Here is a 16961-nt window from a genome sequence, read left to right on the forward strand (position 1 = left end):
CAAACAAAAAACAAAACAGCTTCATTCCATCCTGAAATACACATGCCCCTGCCTATAAAGAACACATTTCACTTCTAAGAATCAAAACAATCAACTTTATAATAATAAATGAGTTAATCCATCCAGACAAATTCTTACTCCATTTGCATTTAACACAATAAACTCTTGTTGAGTACATACAACAAAAAACATTGAACGAAATTTGTTAAATGACTTAACGTGATTTTGTGCCCTGAATTTGAAGATGATTTTTGGATTGCACTGTTACAGTTAGCAGTAGTTAACCACAGTCATATCACATGAAGAATGAACACTCTACTTCCGAAGAGCAGGGAAAGCAACTATTGAAGAAATGTCATTATTGTGTTATCTGCTAAACACAGCAAAACAATCTGATCCAACATTTTATGTAGACAGTCTGCAGGTAATTTTGAAATTATTTAACTGTTTAACGTAAGAATTAGGTTCAGATTTTGTAAAACAATTTCAAGCTCAGTTATCTTCTTCTTTCTTTTCCTCCAATCTTAACTTTCTCGGCTTTCCAGGCTGAGTGAAGATGCTTTACTGCTTTAAGGCACAAGAGATTGTTTAACGGTGCTAGGAATACGACTGGCATAATAGTCATAATTTCTCAAGGTGGCAAGGACCCCAGCTGAATTCATGTGTTTCACTTCCTTGTTATACTGAAATGAGTTTCCATGGATATCAGTTATCTTGCCTGAAAACAAAACAAAAACATTTCATTCCAGCAAACAGCAGTTGGAGAGGAATAATCTAATTTGTTAGTATAGTGATATAACTAAAAAACCAAATCAATAAGAAAACAAAAGCCAGACATTCTTTGAGGTACAAGTGCCTGTCTTTAGATGTGAAATACGATGTTTTTGCTGAGTTTGAGCACAACAGTTTTTTATTCACTGAAACCAAATAACTAATCGGTTGTGTTTTCTTTCAGCAATACTTCAATTCCTCATGTTTCAGGAAACAGAAAACAACAGCTCTCTCCTATGGATAAATTACAATGCGTCCCGAGTATTTAATACATTGGCAGTTGACAAGAAGGATAGTAAAATTCTCAGTTCAGATAAAAGCCAGGGCATATCTATAACACAAACTACAGCATAAAATAGAAATACCCCAGCTGGTTTTAAAAGAGTTTGGAGAAATCACTTAGCAAGAGCAACAGAGATTTTAATGCAAGCTAATTTAACCACACGATACCTGCATAACTAGGAGGCTAAATACAGCACTGTGCCGCCCCAGATTGCTTGTTTTTTTGTGCTTGAGCTAACCTGTTTAAAGCTATCCCAGTTATCAACGCTATACTGTAGACTACAGAGAAGATAAATAAATCATGCTGTCGTGAAGCCCATATATTTGCTTGACAGAATTCAGGAGATTAAAAAACAATATTAGCATATACTGGTTATCAATGCAAACAACAGGAAAATATTATATTCAAATTCTTGTTAGTCAAACTTTTCATAACTTCTCTATCCCATTCCTCCCTAGAAAGGTGAAGTGACTTATTTTGGCTGGAGACCACTAATTTTACTGAATTACATTAATAACTCAATTTTGGAGTTTGTATATCCAAGGAACAACTGCATGATTTAGCCTTTTTTTGCTGTTATAAACAATGCAATATCCACATGTTACACAACAACATGTTAGCAATAATGAACTCTTGTGTCTAGTTAGTAGGACAACGTGATTTTACTGTATAGTAGTAGCCAATAGAAAAAAATGCTTTGAAAATACAAAAAATAGTATACTCAAAATTTTGGAATTTGTTTTTTTCATTATTTGACTATATTAGTGCGGGGTAAAACAGTAACATAATGCTTTCCTGAGCATAATTTGCTGCCCCTTTGGAGTTACTGTTGATTTCAGAGGGCTCAGCCCCTAGTGAACCATGACCACACACATATATACATAATGTAATTTTTCTTTCCAAAGGCATGTTTTGAAATTCTTTTCTTTCTATGAAAAGTATAAATGATTTTAAACTGATGCAGTTTCACTTACTTCAGAGAGGAATTTGAATACTGTTAACTTACCTCCCACAGCATGTAGAATAGCTTCAGGTGCACATGTATCCCACTTCTTGCATCCAGGACTGGCATATACATAAGCAGATGCCTTGCCTTCTATAAGCTGAATGATCTAATATGAAAACAGGGTGGTAATCATTGCAAAGAATCTAGGCATTTAGAAACAGTTAAAAAATAACACTAGGAAACTGGGATTAGATCAGTTTATTCTGTAAATTGAAAATAAGTACCAGTCCTTTCATGTATTACAGAATACATATATATTAAGATTTAGAAAGATATACTGTATTACCATCCCAAGTGATCTATTTTGATTGTTATATAAACATTCTGAAGGGTGAAAATCTGCTTTTAGTTCCAGAAACAAGATTCCTTATCTTGTGCAAGTATTACAAAAGTAAAGTGGAAACTCTCTCTGTGTTATCTTACTCTGTGTTATCTTAGACACATTTGGGCCTATGCACATGTTTGAAAAAAGACATTCAAGGGTCTTTTTGACAGCCGTGACAAAAGTAAGCTTTCAAAACTGTGGTACGAGAGTATTCCGTTTGCAAAGAAGGTTTGCAAAGGACATATTACTGCGTACTGCTCCTACATTTATCCTTAGACATGTGTTTCTTACAGGGCTTTTTCTCCAACTATCTAATGTGAACAGCTGGAAAAGTCTAGTTATGATCATACTGAATTCCCATTAGTCATCCTGGTCTTTTCTTTCCTTTTTAGTTTCTGTTCTAGTAACAGAAAAGAAGGGAAAGACAGACTTCAGCTATGTCCAGCACGGCCATTGTTACGAATATATCTGTACCAAATTTTGACTCCTTACCCCATGGCAGACTGAGTGCTAGGAAGACAAGTCATGCCAGGGAAGGAGGAGGAAGACTCCTGTACACTCATGCAGGTAAACAACAGTTTTTCATAATTCTCCTTCTTCCAAAGGTACCACCTCCCAATCAAACCAAAAGATTTGGAGTTTTCATACCTTATTTCCTGCTCCTCCAACTCTGATGACACTGTCTGGGTTCATAGCACTGATGCAGTCATTTACCAGGGCACTGCTGTGAGAACGGGTGGTAACAATGATGTGTTTGCCGGCAGGTGCTTCTGTGAGCTGAAATCCAAAGGCACCTAGGCCCAAGACTCCCCAAATTGTCCTGCCCAATGCAGCATTAGCTCCTGCCTATGGAAAAGGTACACAGGTCCAGATGATGGTTAACCACAACGGTCAGTATTTAAAGGACAAATAGAAAAGAGTAGCTAGAGACATCTTTCCATCTTAGGGAATATAATATTAATACTGGGATATTCATTTAAATGGTGGCACTTAAAAGGAAATACTCTAGAGTCCAGAGCAGAAAATCAGGACACCTCAGATCTCTTTCCCTCTATGGCAATGATGTCATATAACCTTCAGAAGTTCATTTACCATTTCTCATCTGTGAAATTATGGTGAGGCATTATATTCTGCCTCCCTCCACTGATAAACTAATACGTGCATATTTCTCTACTTAATTCTAGTTTCAAGTGTGCTAACTAGAAATGTAATAGAAGTGACAGTTACAAATCACCAAATGCTCTCAAATATATCAATGCATTTAATACCTCATAGTTGTAATATGGCTGGTTAATAACTCCTGCTATTGCTTTGCCTCCATAAGCAATTCCAATGAGAACTGTTACATGGTCAAGGAGACCTGTACAGAAATAATATGAATACAGTTATGGCTGAAAAAGAGAAAGTATTAAAAAAAAGTAAACCTTCAATAAAAGTCCATGAATCGATATGCAAAGTGGTATCTTAAAAATACAAACACTAATCAGGATTTTCCAGTGTAAAATGTTTGATTTAGTCAGTTTGCTTCAAGGTCTGCAAAAAACACTCCAAAAATAATTTCTCTAGTGTAAGCTATGTTATAATTAATACATAATGAGAAAAGTTTCAAGGTACAACTACACAGCAGCATACAGAATCACAGAATGGCCTGGTTTGGAAGGGACCTTAAAGCCCATCCAGTTCCAACCCTCTGCCATGGATGGGCAGGGACACCTCTCACCAGACCAGGTTGCCCAAAGCCCCATTCAGCCTGGCCTTGAACACTGCCAGGGATGGGGCATCCACAGCTCTCTGGGCAACCTCTTCCTGTGCCTTACCACCCTCTGAATAAAGTATTTAGTCCTTATACCTAATCTAAATCTGCCCTCTTTTAGTTTAAAGCCATTCTCCTTTGTCTTCGTCACTCCACTCCCTGACAAAGAGTCCCTCCTTTAGGTACTGAAAATTTGCTATAAGAATATGATGATATTCTTATAAAACTGGGAGTATAAATTCTTTAATGGTTTCCAAAACCAGCAACTGGATGACAGTTTTACATCTCTCTCCCTGAAAATGGGGAAAAAAAAATCTCACTAAAAGATTTTATGTTAACCAACTAAAAGATGCAGCAGGAAGCTAGGCCATTTGAATAGTTTGAAGAGGATGATGTAAATGTAATTGAGCATATTCCTGTGCGTACAGGAGATTTAACCCTCCAGTTCAAAGCATGTAAGAAATTGTAAGCTTATTTAACTAAAGAATTTTTAAGACAACCTGCTAGCAATTAAAAGCAGCCCTTTGCTCCTTGAAATAATAAAAACTGGTAGGAACTTGGTAGCCCATCAGGAATATTCAATACTGGTCGGAACTGAATGGAATGATTAAAAAAATCCATAGTACTTACAGAGTACGGAAACAAAATCAGCCTTATGAAACAATATTGTATGCAGCTTCTATCATAAACGTACATGCTACTTTATTGCATTGCTGTAAGTTTTTGAATCTGCAGAACTGAGAAACCAACCTTCAGTGTACTCTTTGGTTCCATCCAAAGGATCAACCCATATTACAAGCTGTTAAAAAATAAAAATTAAGGAACAGCGTAAACAAATACAAGTCACGTAATAAACACACAAACTATATATTTTACTTTAGTGTATTTTATTTCCTTACAAAAGACAGCAAACAAATACATTTAAATTTTTAGCATTATGATATAGGACTGAAGCCTACATTATTAGTATTTTACCAAAAAAAGGTCTTGAAAACTGATTGGAACTTGTCAGCAAATATCTTAACAGAGGTATCAATATTTAAATTGAACATGGAAATGACATTACTTTCTCACGTCCAAAGACAATTTGGTTCAAATAAATTTAAATCACAAGTTGTAAGAATCAAATTTCCGTTTCCCTTTGTTGCACAATGGGATATCCACCATTTCCAGCTCCAGAGGTGTGATTCTCGAGACTGTATTTCAGTTTTCAGACCAAAAAGAAAAATTGGCAACATTAAAATAATCTTTCTTCTCAATGCATTCTTACTTAAAGTCAGTAACCAGTAAATAGAATAGTGTAAAATATGAAAGCCAACTTATAACATTACCTCTTCCTCTTTAATTCCAGTGTACTGAGCAGGACAAGTTTTCTTCAGTATTTCTTCACAGTGTCCATCTTCAATTAATTCCTCATCTACCTCATCAGGGGGTAGTTCCTAATAAAAGGTTTTATTATATTATAGTAATTATAATATTAATATAATAAATATAATAAAATAAAAATAACAATTACTATATTTTATTTTAAAAGGTGCTGGACTCTCCTCAATTTGCCTTACGGATTGGCTTGCAACTTACTTGACAAAGCTAATGCAATGGAAAGATAAAATGGGATGGGTATCTATGTTTTTTTTCCAAAGAGGTATTTCCTTAAACTTGCCAAAGTAAATTCCACTGTGAATTACCACATCCTAAATTGTTAGTAAGAAATAAATCAGGTACTTACTTCTTCTCCTATGATCGTCACCTTGGGAAACTTCCGTGCCAGTGAAGCACAAATGCTCTTTTGTACCAGTCGGTCAGCTTTGGTCTGCAAGTCATTGGCTCCACTCTGTCAAAGAATGGATAGAAACTTAGGTACGTCAAAACAAAAATAGTATAACGACTTATATTGCACCCTGAATATCTACCTTGTAAAGAAAAAGAATTTTAATTTGATAAATCATTAACCTAATGATATTTATTGTCCTGACAGAGGCAGGCTAATGACTAGAAGTTTCTTTCCCTGTATACCTCTGAACTAAGATACACTGGTATGATATTGGAACAATACATGCCATAAATGCTGCATTCTTATTCATGGATGCAAACATACTGAACGTGTATTTGTGCAAATATTACACTATGTAAAGAATAAAGTAATACAAGTATAAACCCAGATATAAGAAGAACAAAGGCAGAAATTAACGTGTTAACAGGTAAAAGTAAGTATTTTAACGCACACTGGAAAGATAGAGCAAATTCAAAAGAGAAGAGAGATAGAGGTGATAGTAAAAGGTGATTTAAAGGTCCAATTAATCTAACTTGTAGTTCTTCAAAACAGTCATCAATAGTAAAGGAATAGCTGGACAACATGTCTTCCTAAACAAAAAAAAAAAAAAAAAAAAGTAGAAGGGCTACAAAGAGAAGCAATACAAATGGACATTTTTGAGTTGACTGGGAAAAAGAAAACTCTGAACATCAGGGGAAGGAGTGGAGGAGCTAGCTAAAAATTCAACTGTCCTTGGACCACTTTTTCCTCATTGTGATAAATAGATGGGAGGTCACTGTTGTGAGGGAAAAGGTGGAACACTGTCTTCCTAGCTTTTCTAAAGCTTTCAATAAAGCCAGATGGAATTGGTCTCGAGGTTTCCTACCTGCAGAAAGTGAATGAATGATGAGAACTTTACGTTCTTTTGCATCTCTCTTCTCTACCATCTATAACGCATAGGCACATACAGGTTCTCTCTCTTACACTCTCTTTCTTTCCCAGCCACCTTTGATAAAAAGCTTGCAGGAATTCTTTGAGGTTGCTAGCTCCTAAGACAGGAACCTTTCCTGTTGGTCACTGTTTTCAACCTGATTTTGTGTGTTTGTAGTATTCATAAAAATAAGGTAGGTACAATCAGTGCTCTTATTTAGAAGCTATATCACCTATTACTTCTGCCAGTTTTTGTTACACTGTACTTACAATTATTGACCTGATCAGAGTTCAAAATTGCTTGTTTGTTGGTTTTATTATTTTAGATGATGATTAAGCAATGCATCTCTGATTTACTGGGAAATAATATTAAACTTCCTGCATTAAAAAAAAAAAACACAAAAAACTAAGCTGATGAAACCAATCAATTATTTTTAGGTAAAATTACCTTAACATATGTGGACTCTCAATAAATAAGAAAAAGAAAGAAAAAGAAAGTAAGCTTAATGAAATCTGTTTATGCATTTAAAGTTAACCAGTTAATCTAACAACAGATAATGGTTCCTTTTAATCTCTGAACAGAAGTATTTTAAGGCTTACTAATGCAACTACACTACAAGATTTTCCAAGAACCTGAAAAAGCAGGTTATGTTAGAAAGCATAATGTATTTGTTTCAGAGAACACTGCTATACATCTAAATTCTTTTGAAAATAGATCATTTCCTTCCAGGTTTTCTAAATCCTCTCTCCCCATATACCTGATCTTAAATGCTCAGAAAAAAATATGGGGAAAAAAAGGAAAAAAAATGCAAATATTTTCTCACTAGTGAGTATAACTGGTTAAATGGGAAGAAATAAAAAGAAAGCTTTCTTTTTGCATCTACTCTCTGATCTGGCAATAGAAGTCATAAAGGGTTGGTCTTCTCTGTACAACTGGCTGAAAGTCCTTACTTCTAGAAAAACATAAATATCAGCAATGGCTTCAATGTAAACAGCAAAAATAACCATGAAAAGACCAGGGCAGGTTCCTGGAATGCGTTGATGATAACTTCCTTCTCCAAGTGGCGCCGAAAAGGAGAGGTGCTATGCTGGACATTGTTCTCACTAATAAGGAGGGGCTGGTGGGGAATGTAAAGCTCAAGGGCAGGCTTGTCAGCAGCAACCATGAAATGGTGGAGTTCAAGATCTTAAGGGCAGTGAGGAGGGCACACAGCAAGCTTGTAACCTGGACTCCAGGAGAGCAGTCCTTGGCCTCTTCAAGGATCTGCTTGGTAGAGTACTGTAGGACAAAGCCCTGGAGGGAAGAGGGGACCAAAAATGCTGGTTAACATTCAAGGATCACCTCTTTCAAGCTCTGGAGCAATGCATCCCAACAAAGAGGAAATCAGGCAAAAATGCCAGGAGGCCTGCACAGAAGAATGAGGAGATCCAGGCCAAACTGAAATGCAGAAAGAAAGCCTACAGAGTGTGGAAGCAAGGACAGGTAGCTTGGGAGAAATACAGAGAAATTGTCCAAGCAACCAGGAATCAGGTTAGGAAAGCTAAAGCACTGATAGAATTAAATTTGCTCAGGGACATCAAAGGCAACAAGAAGAGCTTCTGTAAGAATGTCAGTGGTGAAAGGAAAACTAGGAAATGTGTGCCCTCTCCAGAAAGAAAAGGGAGACCTGGTTACTCAGCATATGAAGAAGGCTGAGGTACTGAACGACATTTTTGCCTCAGTCTTCACAGGAAAGTACTCTAGCCACACCACCCAAGTCACAGAAGGAAAAGGTAAGGGCTGGGAGAATGATGAACTGCCCAGTATAGAAGAAGATCGAGTTTGAGATCAACTAACACACCTGAAGGCGCGCAAGTCCTTGGGACTTGATGAGATGCAGGTCCTGAGGGAACTGGTGGATGTAGCTACTAAGCCACCATCCATCCCATCTGAGTAGTCGTGGCAGTCTGCTGGAGTTCCCACTGACATAACCCCATTCTTAAAAAGGGAAAATAGGAAGACCCTGGGACATCTTTGTTGGGGACATGGACAGTGAGATTGAGTGTACCCTCAGCAAGCTTGCTGATGACACCAAGCTGAGTGGTACAGTCAACATGCTTGAGGGAAGCATCCAGAAAGACCTTGACAGGCTGAAGAGACGCACCTGAGTGAACCTCATGAAGTTCAACATGGCCAAGTGAAAGGTCCTGCATCTGGGCTGGGGCAATTCCAAGTATAAATACAAGCTAAATACTAAAAGAGGGTAGGTTTAGATTAGGTATAAGGAAGAAAATCTTTACTCAGAGGGTGGTGAGGAACTGGAACAGATAGCCCAGAGGACCTATCAGTGCCCTGTCCCTGGTAGTGTTCAAGGTCAGGTTGGGTGGGGCTTTGGGCAACCAACCTGATCTACTGGCAGGCATCCCTGCCCACGGCAGAGGGGTTGGAACTAGATGATCTTTAAGGTCCCTTCCAACTAAAACCATTCTATGATTCCATAAAATAAATAAATATTTAATGCAGACCACAACACTGTAACCTACCCATAAAGCTAGAATTAACCTTAAAAATTAATTCCACCACTTCCAGTACTGCAGTCATAATCCAGACCCTGGTTTATCAGTGCAGCACACTAACTTACAGCACATTAAGAACTTCACACAGATTATTGTAATTTCAGGTCTATTTCCTATTTACAATTAATTTTGAAGTGCCAAACTAACTTTGAAAAGCATGATTTACAATAAAAGCTAAGGTTCTTTTTTTTTTTCTTAAGAAAAAAGATTGGCTTGTCCTAACACAAAATTCACAAGGACCAGTAACATATGCTGCACTACAGATGTTAGAACACACATATGGAAATTAACGGGAAAGATGCATTAGTATGAACACTGATTTGAAATTTGGATTTGCTATCCAAACCTTGTGTTTTGTGGGGGGTGTCAGGGAAAAATTTGTTCCTTTTAGGCATCCTAACATCCTTCAAAAACACTCTAATGCTCTTTTAATCCTTTAACAAGGGTTTTTGTATCAAAGAGGCGAGGTCAAGCAACTTGAATCAACTGCATTGCCTTTCCCAGCTCTGATCTTCAAAAATACCAGCTTGACCTGTATCTTGATAAAAGAAGTGGAACTGGAACAAAGTAAAAGAAATACCTTCTCCACTATCCCCAGGTCTCCTGTAGCCATTACATTTCTAACAATTGTCGCAGCTTTTTCCGCAACGGAATATGCAGAGGCAACCACACGCATAAGCAGAGTTGGAGACGCCATACTGAATGCTGAAAAGAAACAAAACCAAGTTTGCACACTTCTTTAAAAATAAGGGATGACAAGAAGGAAAATATTTTATATAACATTCCAAACAGATACAGGTTATTTGTACTGAGTAGGAAGGGGAAAGTGAATTACAGTGAGTAGTAATAGTGAGCTGTGACTTTTCAATGCAATTCACTATGCCTTCAATTTGTAATTAAAGAGCAACTATCCCTGTAGCTCAAGGCCAGTAATCACCCTTTCCCCTCAGGTTTTTTGTACCTGGAATTATTATCAGGAATAAGAAGTGTTGACAATCATTCCATAACCTTTAAAATGCAGAGCTAATTGCTTTTTATGATTTCCTTACAATTCTTCTACCTGTGTAGACTGCACCTTTTTTTGGAAGAGCTCACATACATGATTTACTTCCAAGGAAAACTTATGAGCACAGAGCTAGAAAAAATGCAATTAATCACCAAACAGAATACGATAAGTATTAGGCTTCTCTCACAGTCACACGCTATTTGCAGCACTTTCAGCAAGTATTGCTTAAGTGGCAATAAGTCGTTATACAGCACCGCTCCTTTCTTGCTTGAGATATCTACTAAGTATAATATAATTAGGTGATAAGTCCAGCTACTGTATATGATGTTGAAGTGACCCCAAATTCACCTCTATTTAAAGCAAAGGCAAATGGCAACGTTACAGGCATCAAAATCCCACATGTAGCTGGTTTAAGGACCTTTTCAGCATTTTAGAAACACTGCAGAGGTATCTTTAAACGTCAGAAGATCTCTGAAGCTAAAAGAGTAGACCATTTGTATAAGTATATTCAGAAAGCACAGTTGCTAACGTTAATTATTATTATTTACTGCTGATGGATGGGAGCAAAGTGCTCTGGAGTCATGCAGAATAGCCAAGGTCCATACCCAAAGCATACACTGCCTATCTTGGACAGGCAGCAATGGCTACAGAGGAAATTTTGGAAATGCTATCAGTGGCAAAAAGCTGCTCCCAAACAACTGAAAAAATGCAGAGCAAGTATGCATCATAAAATGTAGAAAGAAATACACTATTATAACATACCCCCACATGAAATAAGGTAGAAAGAAGTAAAATCTAATGTCGCTCATTACATATTGAAAACATCTGGATCATGAGCACTTTTCAGAGCAGACAAACTAGGACAATTAGATGGGAAGTTTGGGAGAAAGAACTGAGTTATGAAGAAGATAATTCAGGTTTTAACCCCAGCTCCCCATCCTTTGTGTGGCCTTTCATTGCACATTCACTTCTGCTTCATAAAGCGAGGCTAAAACTTAGTATTTCACTGCTCAGCGCACCAAAGGTGTGCATGAAGATGCAGAAGCCTCAGAAAGCAACAGGGAAACGCTGCCTTGGGGGCTAGCAGCTTGACCCAGCGCGTTCCTTGGATGCGCTTTCCTTGGATTTTCCAAGCTTTCTGTGGAGAAACCCTACGAAACCTTTAGGCAAACTTTAAAACACCCCCATGAAAACCACGATTTGCTGAAGAGGCACCGAAAAGGCAAAGTTGTACAGCCTTCTCCCCGGTTGGGAGCAAGCGCTGAGGCGAGAACACGCAGGAGGTGCCTGGTATCTCCGTAGGGCTGCACCTCCCCGCGCGCCAGGCCTCGCGATGAGGGCACTTTTTGGTGTAAATTAGGCCAGATCCAGCCCCAAACCCGCCCCCCCTTCCCCCCCAGCCCTCACTCACCCGCTGCGGCCCCGTCCCGGCGCGTCCCGGCCGCGCTCCCCTCTCCTCAGCGGCCGCGGGCCCGCCCCTTCCCACCGCAGGCCCTGCCCCGCTCCGCAGCACGCCCTTGCCGGCCGGGCCGCTGCCTGTCGCGACACACGACAGCGACCTGGCGGCGGGGTGGCGCGACCCAGGGGGCCGTCCCCTCGCATCCTCCCCCCCCCTCTTCTCCCACCCCGCCTCGTTCCTCCCGCGGCGCGGCAGGGAAACGCGTTGCGGCGCGGCGTGTCCCTCGGCGCGGCCCGTCGGCGCCGGCCGCTCGCCGTAGCGCAGGCGGAAGCGCGGCGGAGCGCGGAGATGCTGCGGGCCTCGGTGGCGGCCAGGGCCCGGGCTGGGGCTGGGGCCGGGGCCCGGCTCCGGCTCCGGCTCCGGGCCGGGGCCGCCTCGGAGGCCGGCAGCCGGCAGCCGCTGGCCGAGGGCGAGTACCGGGACAGCGTGCTGCTGCCGCGCAGCCGCTTCGCCGCCCAGCTGCCCGGCCGGCTGCAGCCCGACACCGAGCTGGAGACGCAGCAGGTGGGGCTGGGGCTGGGGCCGGGGCTGGGGCTGGGGCTGGGGCTGGGGCCCGGCCCTGGGGCGCAGGGAGGCGCAGGGGGGGTGCGAGCGGCCGCCGGCTGAGCTGAGCTGTGCTCTGTGCTTCTCTCCGCAGAAAAGCGGCTTCTCGGCGCTGTACGCCTGGCAGCGGCAACGGAAGGCGAAGCAGGAGTTCTGCCTCCACGACGGACCCCCGTACGCCAACGGAGACCCCCACGTTGGCCACGCGTTAAATAAAGTAAAGGCGCAGCCCCTGCCTCCCCCGGCGCTCCCCTCACCGCTCGTGTTAAGCACGCTGCCCCCTGTTTGGGCACGCAGGGCTTGTAGCTGCCGTGCCGCCTGGTGACACACAAAGTGTACAGTATCACACTGATATGGGCACCGTACCCTCACCTAACTAATGCATGCCCAGACATCGCACCTACATGCTAAGCGTTCATCTGTCATGCTGAATATTTCAGTAAATGAGTAAGCATTTTTAGAGAAAGCGTAGCCTTTAACTCGCTCCCAAACCATTTTAAATGCATGGTTTGTGTTTAATGAACTTATCACGCATACACGTGTAGGTGAGTGTATACATGCACACGTAAATATTTACTGTAATGCATACTTGACCCGTGCTTTATTCTCCTTTTTTGGGGGGTAGTTTGCAATTTCATTACACTGCATTTAGTTTTTTATTTTATCTGGGTATCTTCAGTAGAACCACAATGATTAAATGTTGGCAGCTTTTAAAATACGCATTTCAGGTTCAAAATAATACTGCTAAACAAGTGTGGGTATGTTTAGATTCGATCTTGAGAATTACAGTGTTGCATATACTACAGAGTGGAAAAGAATAAAATGTGACCCACAGCTTCTTAAGGTACTAGTTCAAAAGGCTGGACTTCTGAAAACCCCAGGTTTTGTTAGGTGATCATTTATATCAAGAAAAAATAATGTGCACTAAGCAAACTAAGTCTAGCTAAATGCTCAAAAAAGAGGGCCAGTAGGATTTGCTCGCCTAAAGTCCTGCAAGTTTATAAGCTGCATCTTTCAATAATGCTGAATGTCAATTCTTTTGCTGGGAGGCCCTTTGAGGTTCTGCCAAAGTGTAAGATGATGAGCGAGAAAAATCAGACATATGTTAACTGTAAAATAATTACGCTACCTTTTGTATTTAATTCTAGCATCTTAAGTAATAATGTCGCTCTTCCACTTGGGGGAGCCAAAGTGCTAACTGACCCTTCTGTCTTTTCAGATCTTGAAGGACATCACTAATCGTTTCTATATGATGAGAGGTTATAAAGTACACTATGTTCCAGGATGGGATTGTCATGGATTGCCAATTGAGTTGAAGGCATTGTCAGAAGTCAAAGGAGCTGAAAATCTTTCACCAATGGAAATTAGGCAAAAAGGTAAACTACTGTTTGCAATATCCTTACTGGAAAAAAGTTGGCTTAGATATTTCTACATCCTACTCACCATATTTTGAATTTTATTCTTTATATATAGCTTTTATACTTTTTTGTGTACTTTTTTTCTGTGAGGTATTGGTGACGTTTTTGAGGATCACTGTATGTATTTGCCAAGCACACTGAGTACTGGCTTTGTCAGGACGGTTTGGCTCAATATCATACTTAAGAATGTATTGACTCTGCTTTCAATAACACTGCAAAACTATATGGGTGATCTTTTCAGAGAAAGTTGGTCTGCATTATATGGAAACTTTAAAAAAAAATGCATTATGTATTGAAAGATATCAACATTCAGCTGCAAAACTATTTGCAATGAGCATTTGAAACCACTTTAGCGTGAAATTGCAGCAACGTAATCGGCTAATAATTTCATGTGCATATTGCATTGAAAAGTTTAGATCAGCATCAAAATCAGGTGGTTTATTTTCATTCTTATTTTCTGGTATTTCATAGAGCATCTTGAGAAATTGTCTTCATGGTTAAATACGTTTATTTTTTTCCTCTCCCTTATGAAGGCAGCTTATCTTCTAGAGACGTTGTGCTGTACGTCTTCATATTAGTCAAATAATGCGTCCGCTAGGTCTTTTTACCCTTTATGGTCACTTCATATAAGTAATTCTCTGAAATACATAATTTTTTGAGCCTTAATAATTATTTAATACATATCCGTAATTAGTGCATAGTTTCAATATGCTCAGCTCAGGCTCTTCCCAAAATGCCAATAGCATATTTTAAATGATATAGTATTGACCTTATCAGACTTATCAGAGAAACTGTATACCTAATCGAACTACTCCTTTCAGCCAGAAAATTTGCAGAAAGAGCAATGGAGAAACAGAAATCTGCCTTCATTCGCTGGGGTATAATGGCAGATTGGGAGAACTGCTACCATACATTTGATCCAAAGTATGAAGCGAACCAGCTGAGAGTCTTCCACAAGATGTATGATAAGGTATGCTGAAATTCTGCTGAAGTATATTTTTGATTGTGTTATGAGTTTTGATTCTCTTAACTTTCTTTTTTCCCCCCTTTAGGGTTTCATTTATCAGGACTATAAACCTGTGTTTTGGTCTCCTTCAGCAAAGTAAGAATCAGCTTACTATTTTGTCTTAAAACTTTTAACAAGGATATCGACAGCTTTTCACGTTCAAGTGTGCTAACGTAAGTTTGATATCTACCCAGAACAGCCTTGGCTGAAGCAGAGCTGGAATACAATGAGCAGCATGTCAGTCGTTCTGCGTATATAAAATTTCCCCTGTTGAAGACACCGCCTAAGCTGACCTCTGTGATAGGTATGATTCTTGGATATTTTTTAAGTCTTAGTGCTTTTATTTTTACGATAATTCTAAGTAAAGCATTTTTTATTTGCATCTGTAGATGGATTGTCCCCTGCTAGTGTGCTGGTCTGGACCACACAACCATGGACTGTGCCAGCGAATCAAGCAGTTTGTTACATGCCAGATTCAGCGTAAGTCTTTAGCTTAGTTCACTGATCTGTGTCGTTCCTTATCAATACTTGACAGTAAAATGAAATTAAAACATTGTGGACAACCATTAAGTTTTATTTGATGCATCTTACTTCCTTTTTAATTGATGCAATTGTAAACTTTGTTCTGTATCTCTATTAATATACTAATTTATTCTTTCATTTTTAGTAATTTCTTCTTTCTTATGTTGTTCTATCTTGAAGTTGTTTTGACACTGAGTGAATTGAATATATAGATCTTAAAACCCATTATGCCATCTTTTTAGAGAGTGTTTAAACAATTTTAAGTTTTCTGGTGTTTGTAATTATTTAGTATCATCATAAATATATATTTACGTTGTAGATACTCAATTGTGAAATGTACAACTACTGGTGAATACTTCATTCTAGCTGCAGATAGAGTTGAATCTACAGCTGCTGTTTTGGACACACAGTTTGAGGTTATTTCAACGTGCAAAGGTAGGTTTTAATATTGTTAAGTTGCTTAGAAATTGTGTAGGTAACTGAAAACTGATTCCGTTTTGATGTTTTATTATGTTTGTTTATATTCTGAGAACATGCCTCCCTGAAACAATATGAAGAGTAGTCTGTCAGACTCAGTCTTGGTGTGTTGAAATATACGATTGAGAATTTCAGATACAGGGTACTTTTTAAAATCTGGATTTACGCTTGGAAAATTTAAACATGGAATGGAAGTTTGTTTAGGCTCAAACTCTTCATTACACTGACTGCAGTATGTCTGTGTTTCAGCCCTTGTTCATGAGAATAAGCTACAAGTATGCTTAATGACTGCCTAATGGCTAAATTCTATGAAAACTATTGAAAAAACACCTAGCGCAACATAACTGGTAGTTCTGTTAGCCATTGTTGTCATTTAAGATTCCTAAGTTCTTGTTAAGAGTTGTCTTAAGCATTCTTCATAACTATGAAGACTGCATCTGTTGTCTGTACTAAGGAACTAAAGCCATTAAGTTTGCATCCTAACATACTGCATAGTAATAGTTCTTAACAGGCAGACTTCTGATTCAATGTTTTGAGTTGGGATTTAATATGTCATTCGTGAATTTTATTCATTTGCACACACATATCACAGACATATTTTATTATGTCTGTGATGCAAAGCTGGAAATATGTGTACCTAGAGGAGGTGAGAAATCTGTTTCTATGACTTTTCATGTTACTCTGGTCTTTTGCCATGTCTTATTTTTGAGAGCATTGTCTCAGGTAGAAGTAAAGCTTTTACTTCAATAAAGCTTTTACTTCAAAGAGAAAGAAAAAAAAAGTTTGAAGAATTAAAAATGCAGATTACTTGAAAGCATTTGGATGGGGACCTACAAATAAGATAAAATAGTATTAAATATGGAAGTATCAGCAAGCATATGCTGATGATCAGTTGTCCAGTTTCTGCTCTCTGATGAGACAAGCTGAATGCATTAATTGTTTCTCTATTCTCTCCTTTTTTCTATTTTTTTTCTCCATACCAGGTACAGATTTGGCAGATGGTTCCTGTGCTCATCCTACAATTCCTGGCAGAGTATCTCCCCTGCTACCTGCAAATCATGTGACAATGGCAAAAGGAACAGGATTAGTTCATACAGCCCCAGCTCATGGTATGGAAGACTACAGTGTAGCTTCTCACCATCAGCTACCCACG

General features: G+C 39.3%; 2 protein-coding genes across 2 annotated transcripts in view; one reads left to right on the forward strand and one right to left on the reverse strand.

Annotated features, from left to right (window-relative positions):
- Positions 1-72: 72 nt before the first annotated feature.
- BPNT1 (3'(2'), 5'-bisphosphate nucleotidase 1) lies at positions 73-11945 on the reverse strand. Its single transcript, XM_068676034.1, has 9 exons — positions 11795-11945; positions 9958-10082; positions 5868-5972; positions 5470-5577; positions 4889-4937; positions 3654-3745; positions 3034-3231; positions 2061-2166; positions 73-718 (listed from the first exon to the last, which is right to left on the reverse strand). Exons 2-9 carry the CDS (start codon positions 10072-10074, stop codon positions 570-572), a joined length of 924 nt encoding a protein of 307 aa, XP_068532135.1. The 5' UTR covers positions 10075-10082; positions 11795-11945; the 3' UTR covers positions 73-569.
- A 44-nt stretch (positions 11946-11989) lies between these two features.
- IARS2 (isoleucyl-tRNA synthetase 2, mitochondrial) overlaps positions 11990-16961 on the forward strand; it is a 28582-nt gene continuing 23610 nt past the window's right edge. Inside the window, exons 1-9 of the mRNA XM_068676033.1 lie at positions 11990-12346; positions 12480-12602; positions 13605-13761; positions 14625-14773; positions 14856-14905; positions 15004-15113; positions 15199-15289; positions 15651-15766; positions 16792-16961. Coding sequence (XP_068532134.1) covers positions 12131-12346; positions 12480-12602; positions 13605-13761; positions 14625-14773; positions 14856-14905; positions 15004-15113; positions 15199-15289; positions 15651-15766; positions 16792-16961 — 1182 coding nt within the window. The 5' untranslated portion in view covers positions 11990-12130. The remainder of the gene's footprint in view (positions 12347-12479; positions 12603-13604; positions 13762-14624; positions 14774-14855; positions 14906-15003; positions 15114-15198; positions 15290-15650; positions 15767-16791) is intronic.

Source organism: Anas acuta, chromosome 3, assembly GCF_963932015.1.
Source record: "Anas acuta chromosome 3, bAnaAcu1.1, whole genome shotgun sequence".
Classification (NCBI taxonomy): Eukaryota; Metazoa; Chordata; class Aves; order Anseriformes; family Anatidae; genus Anas; species Anas acuta.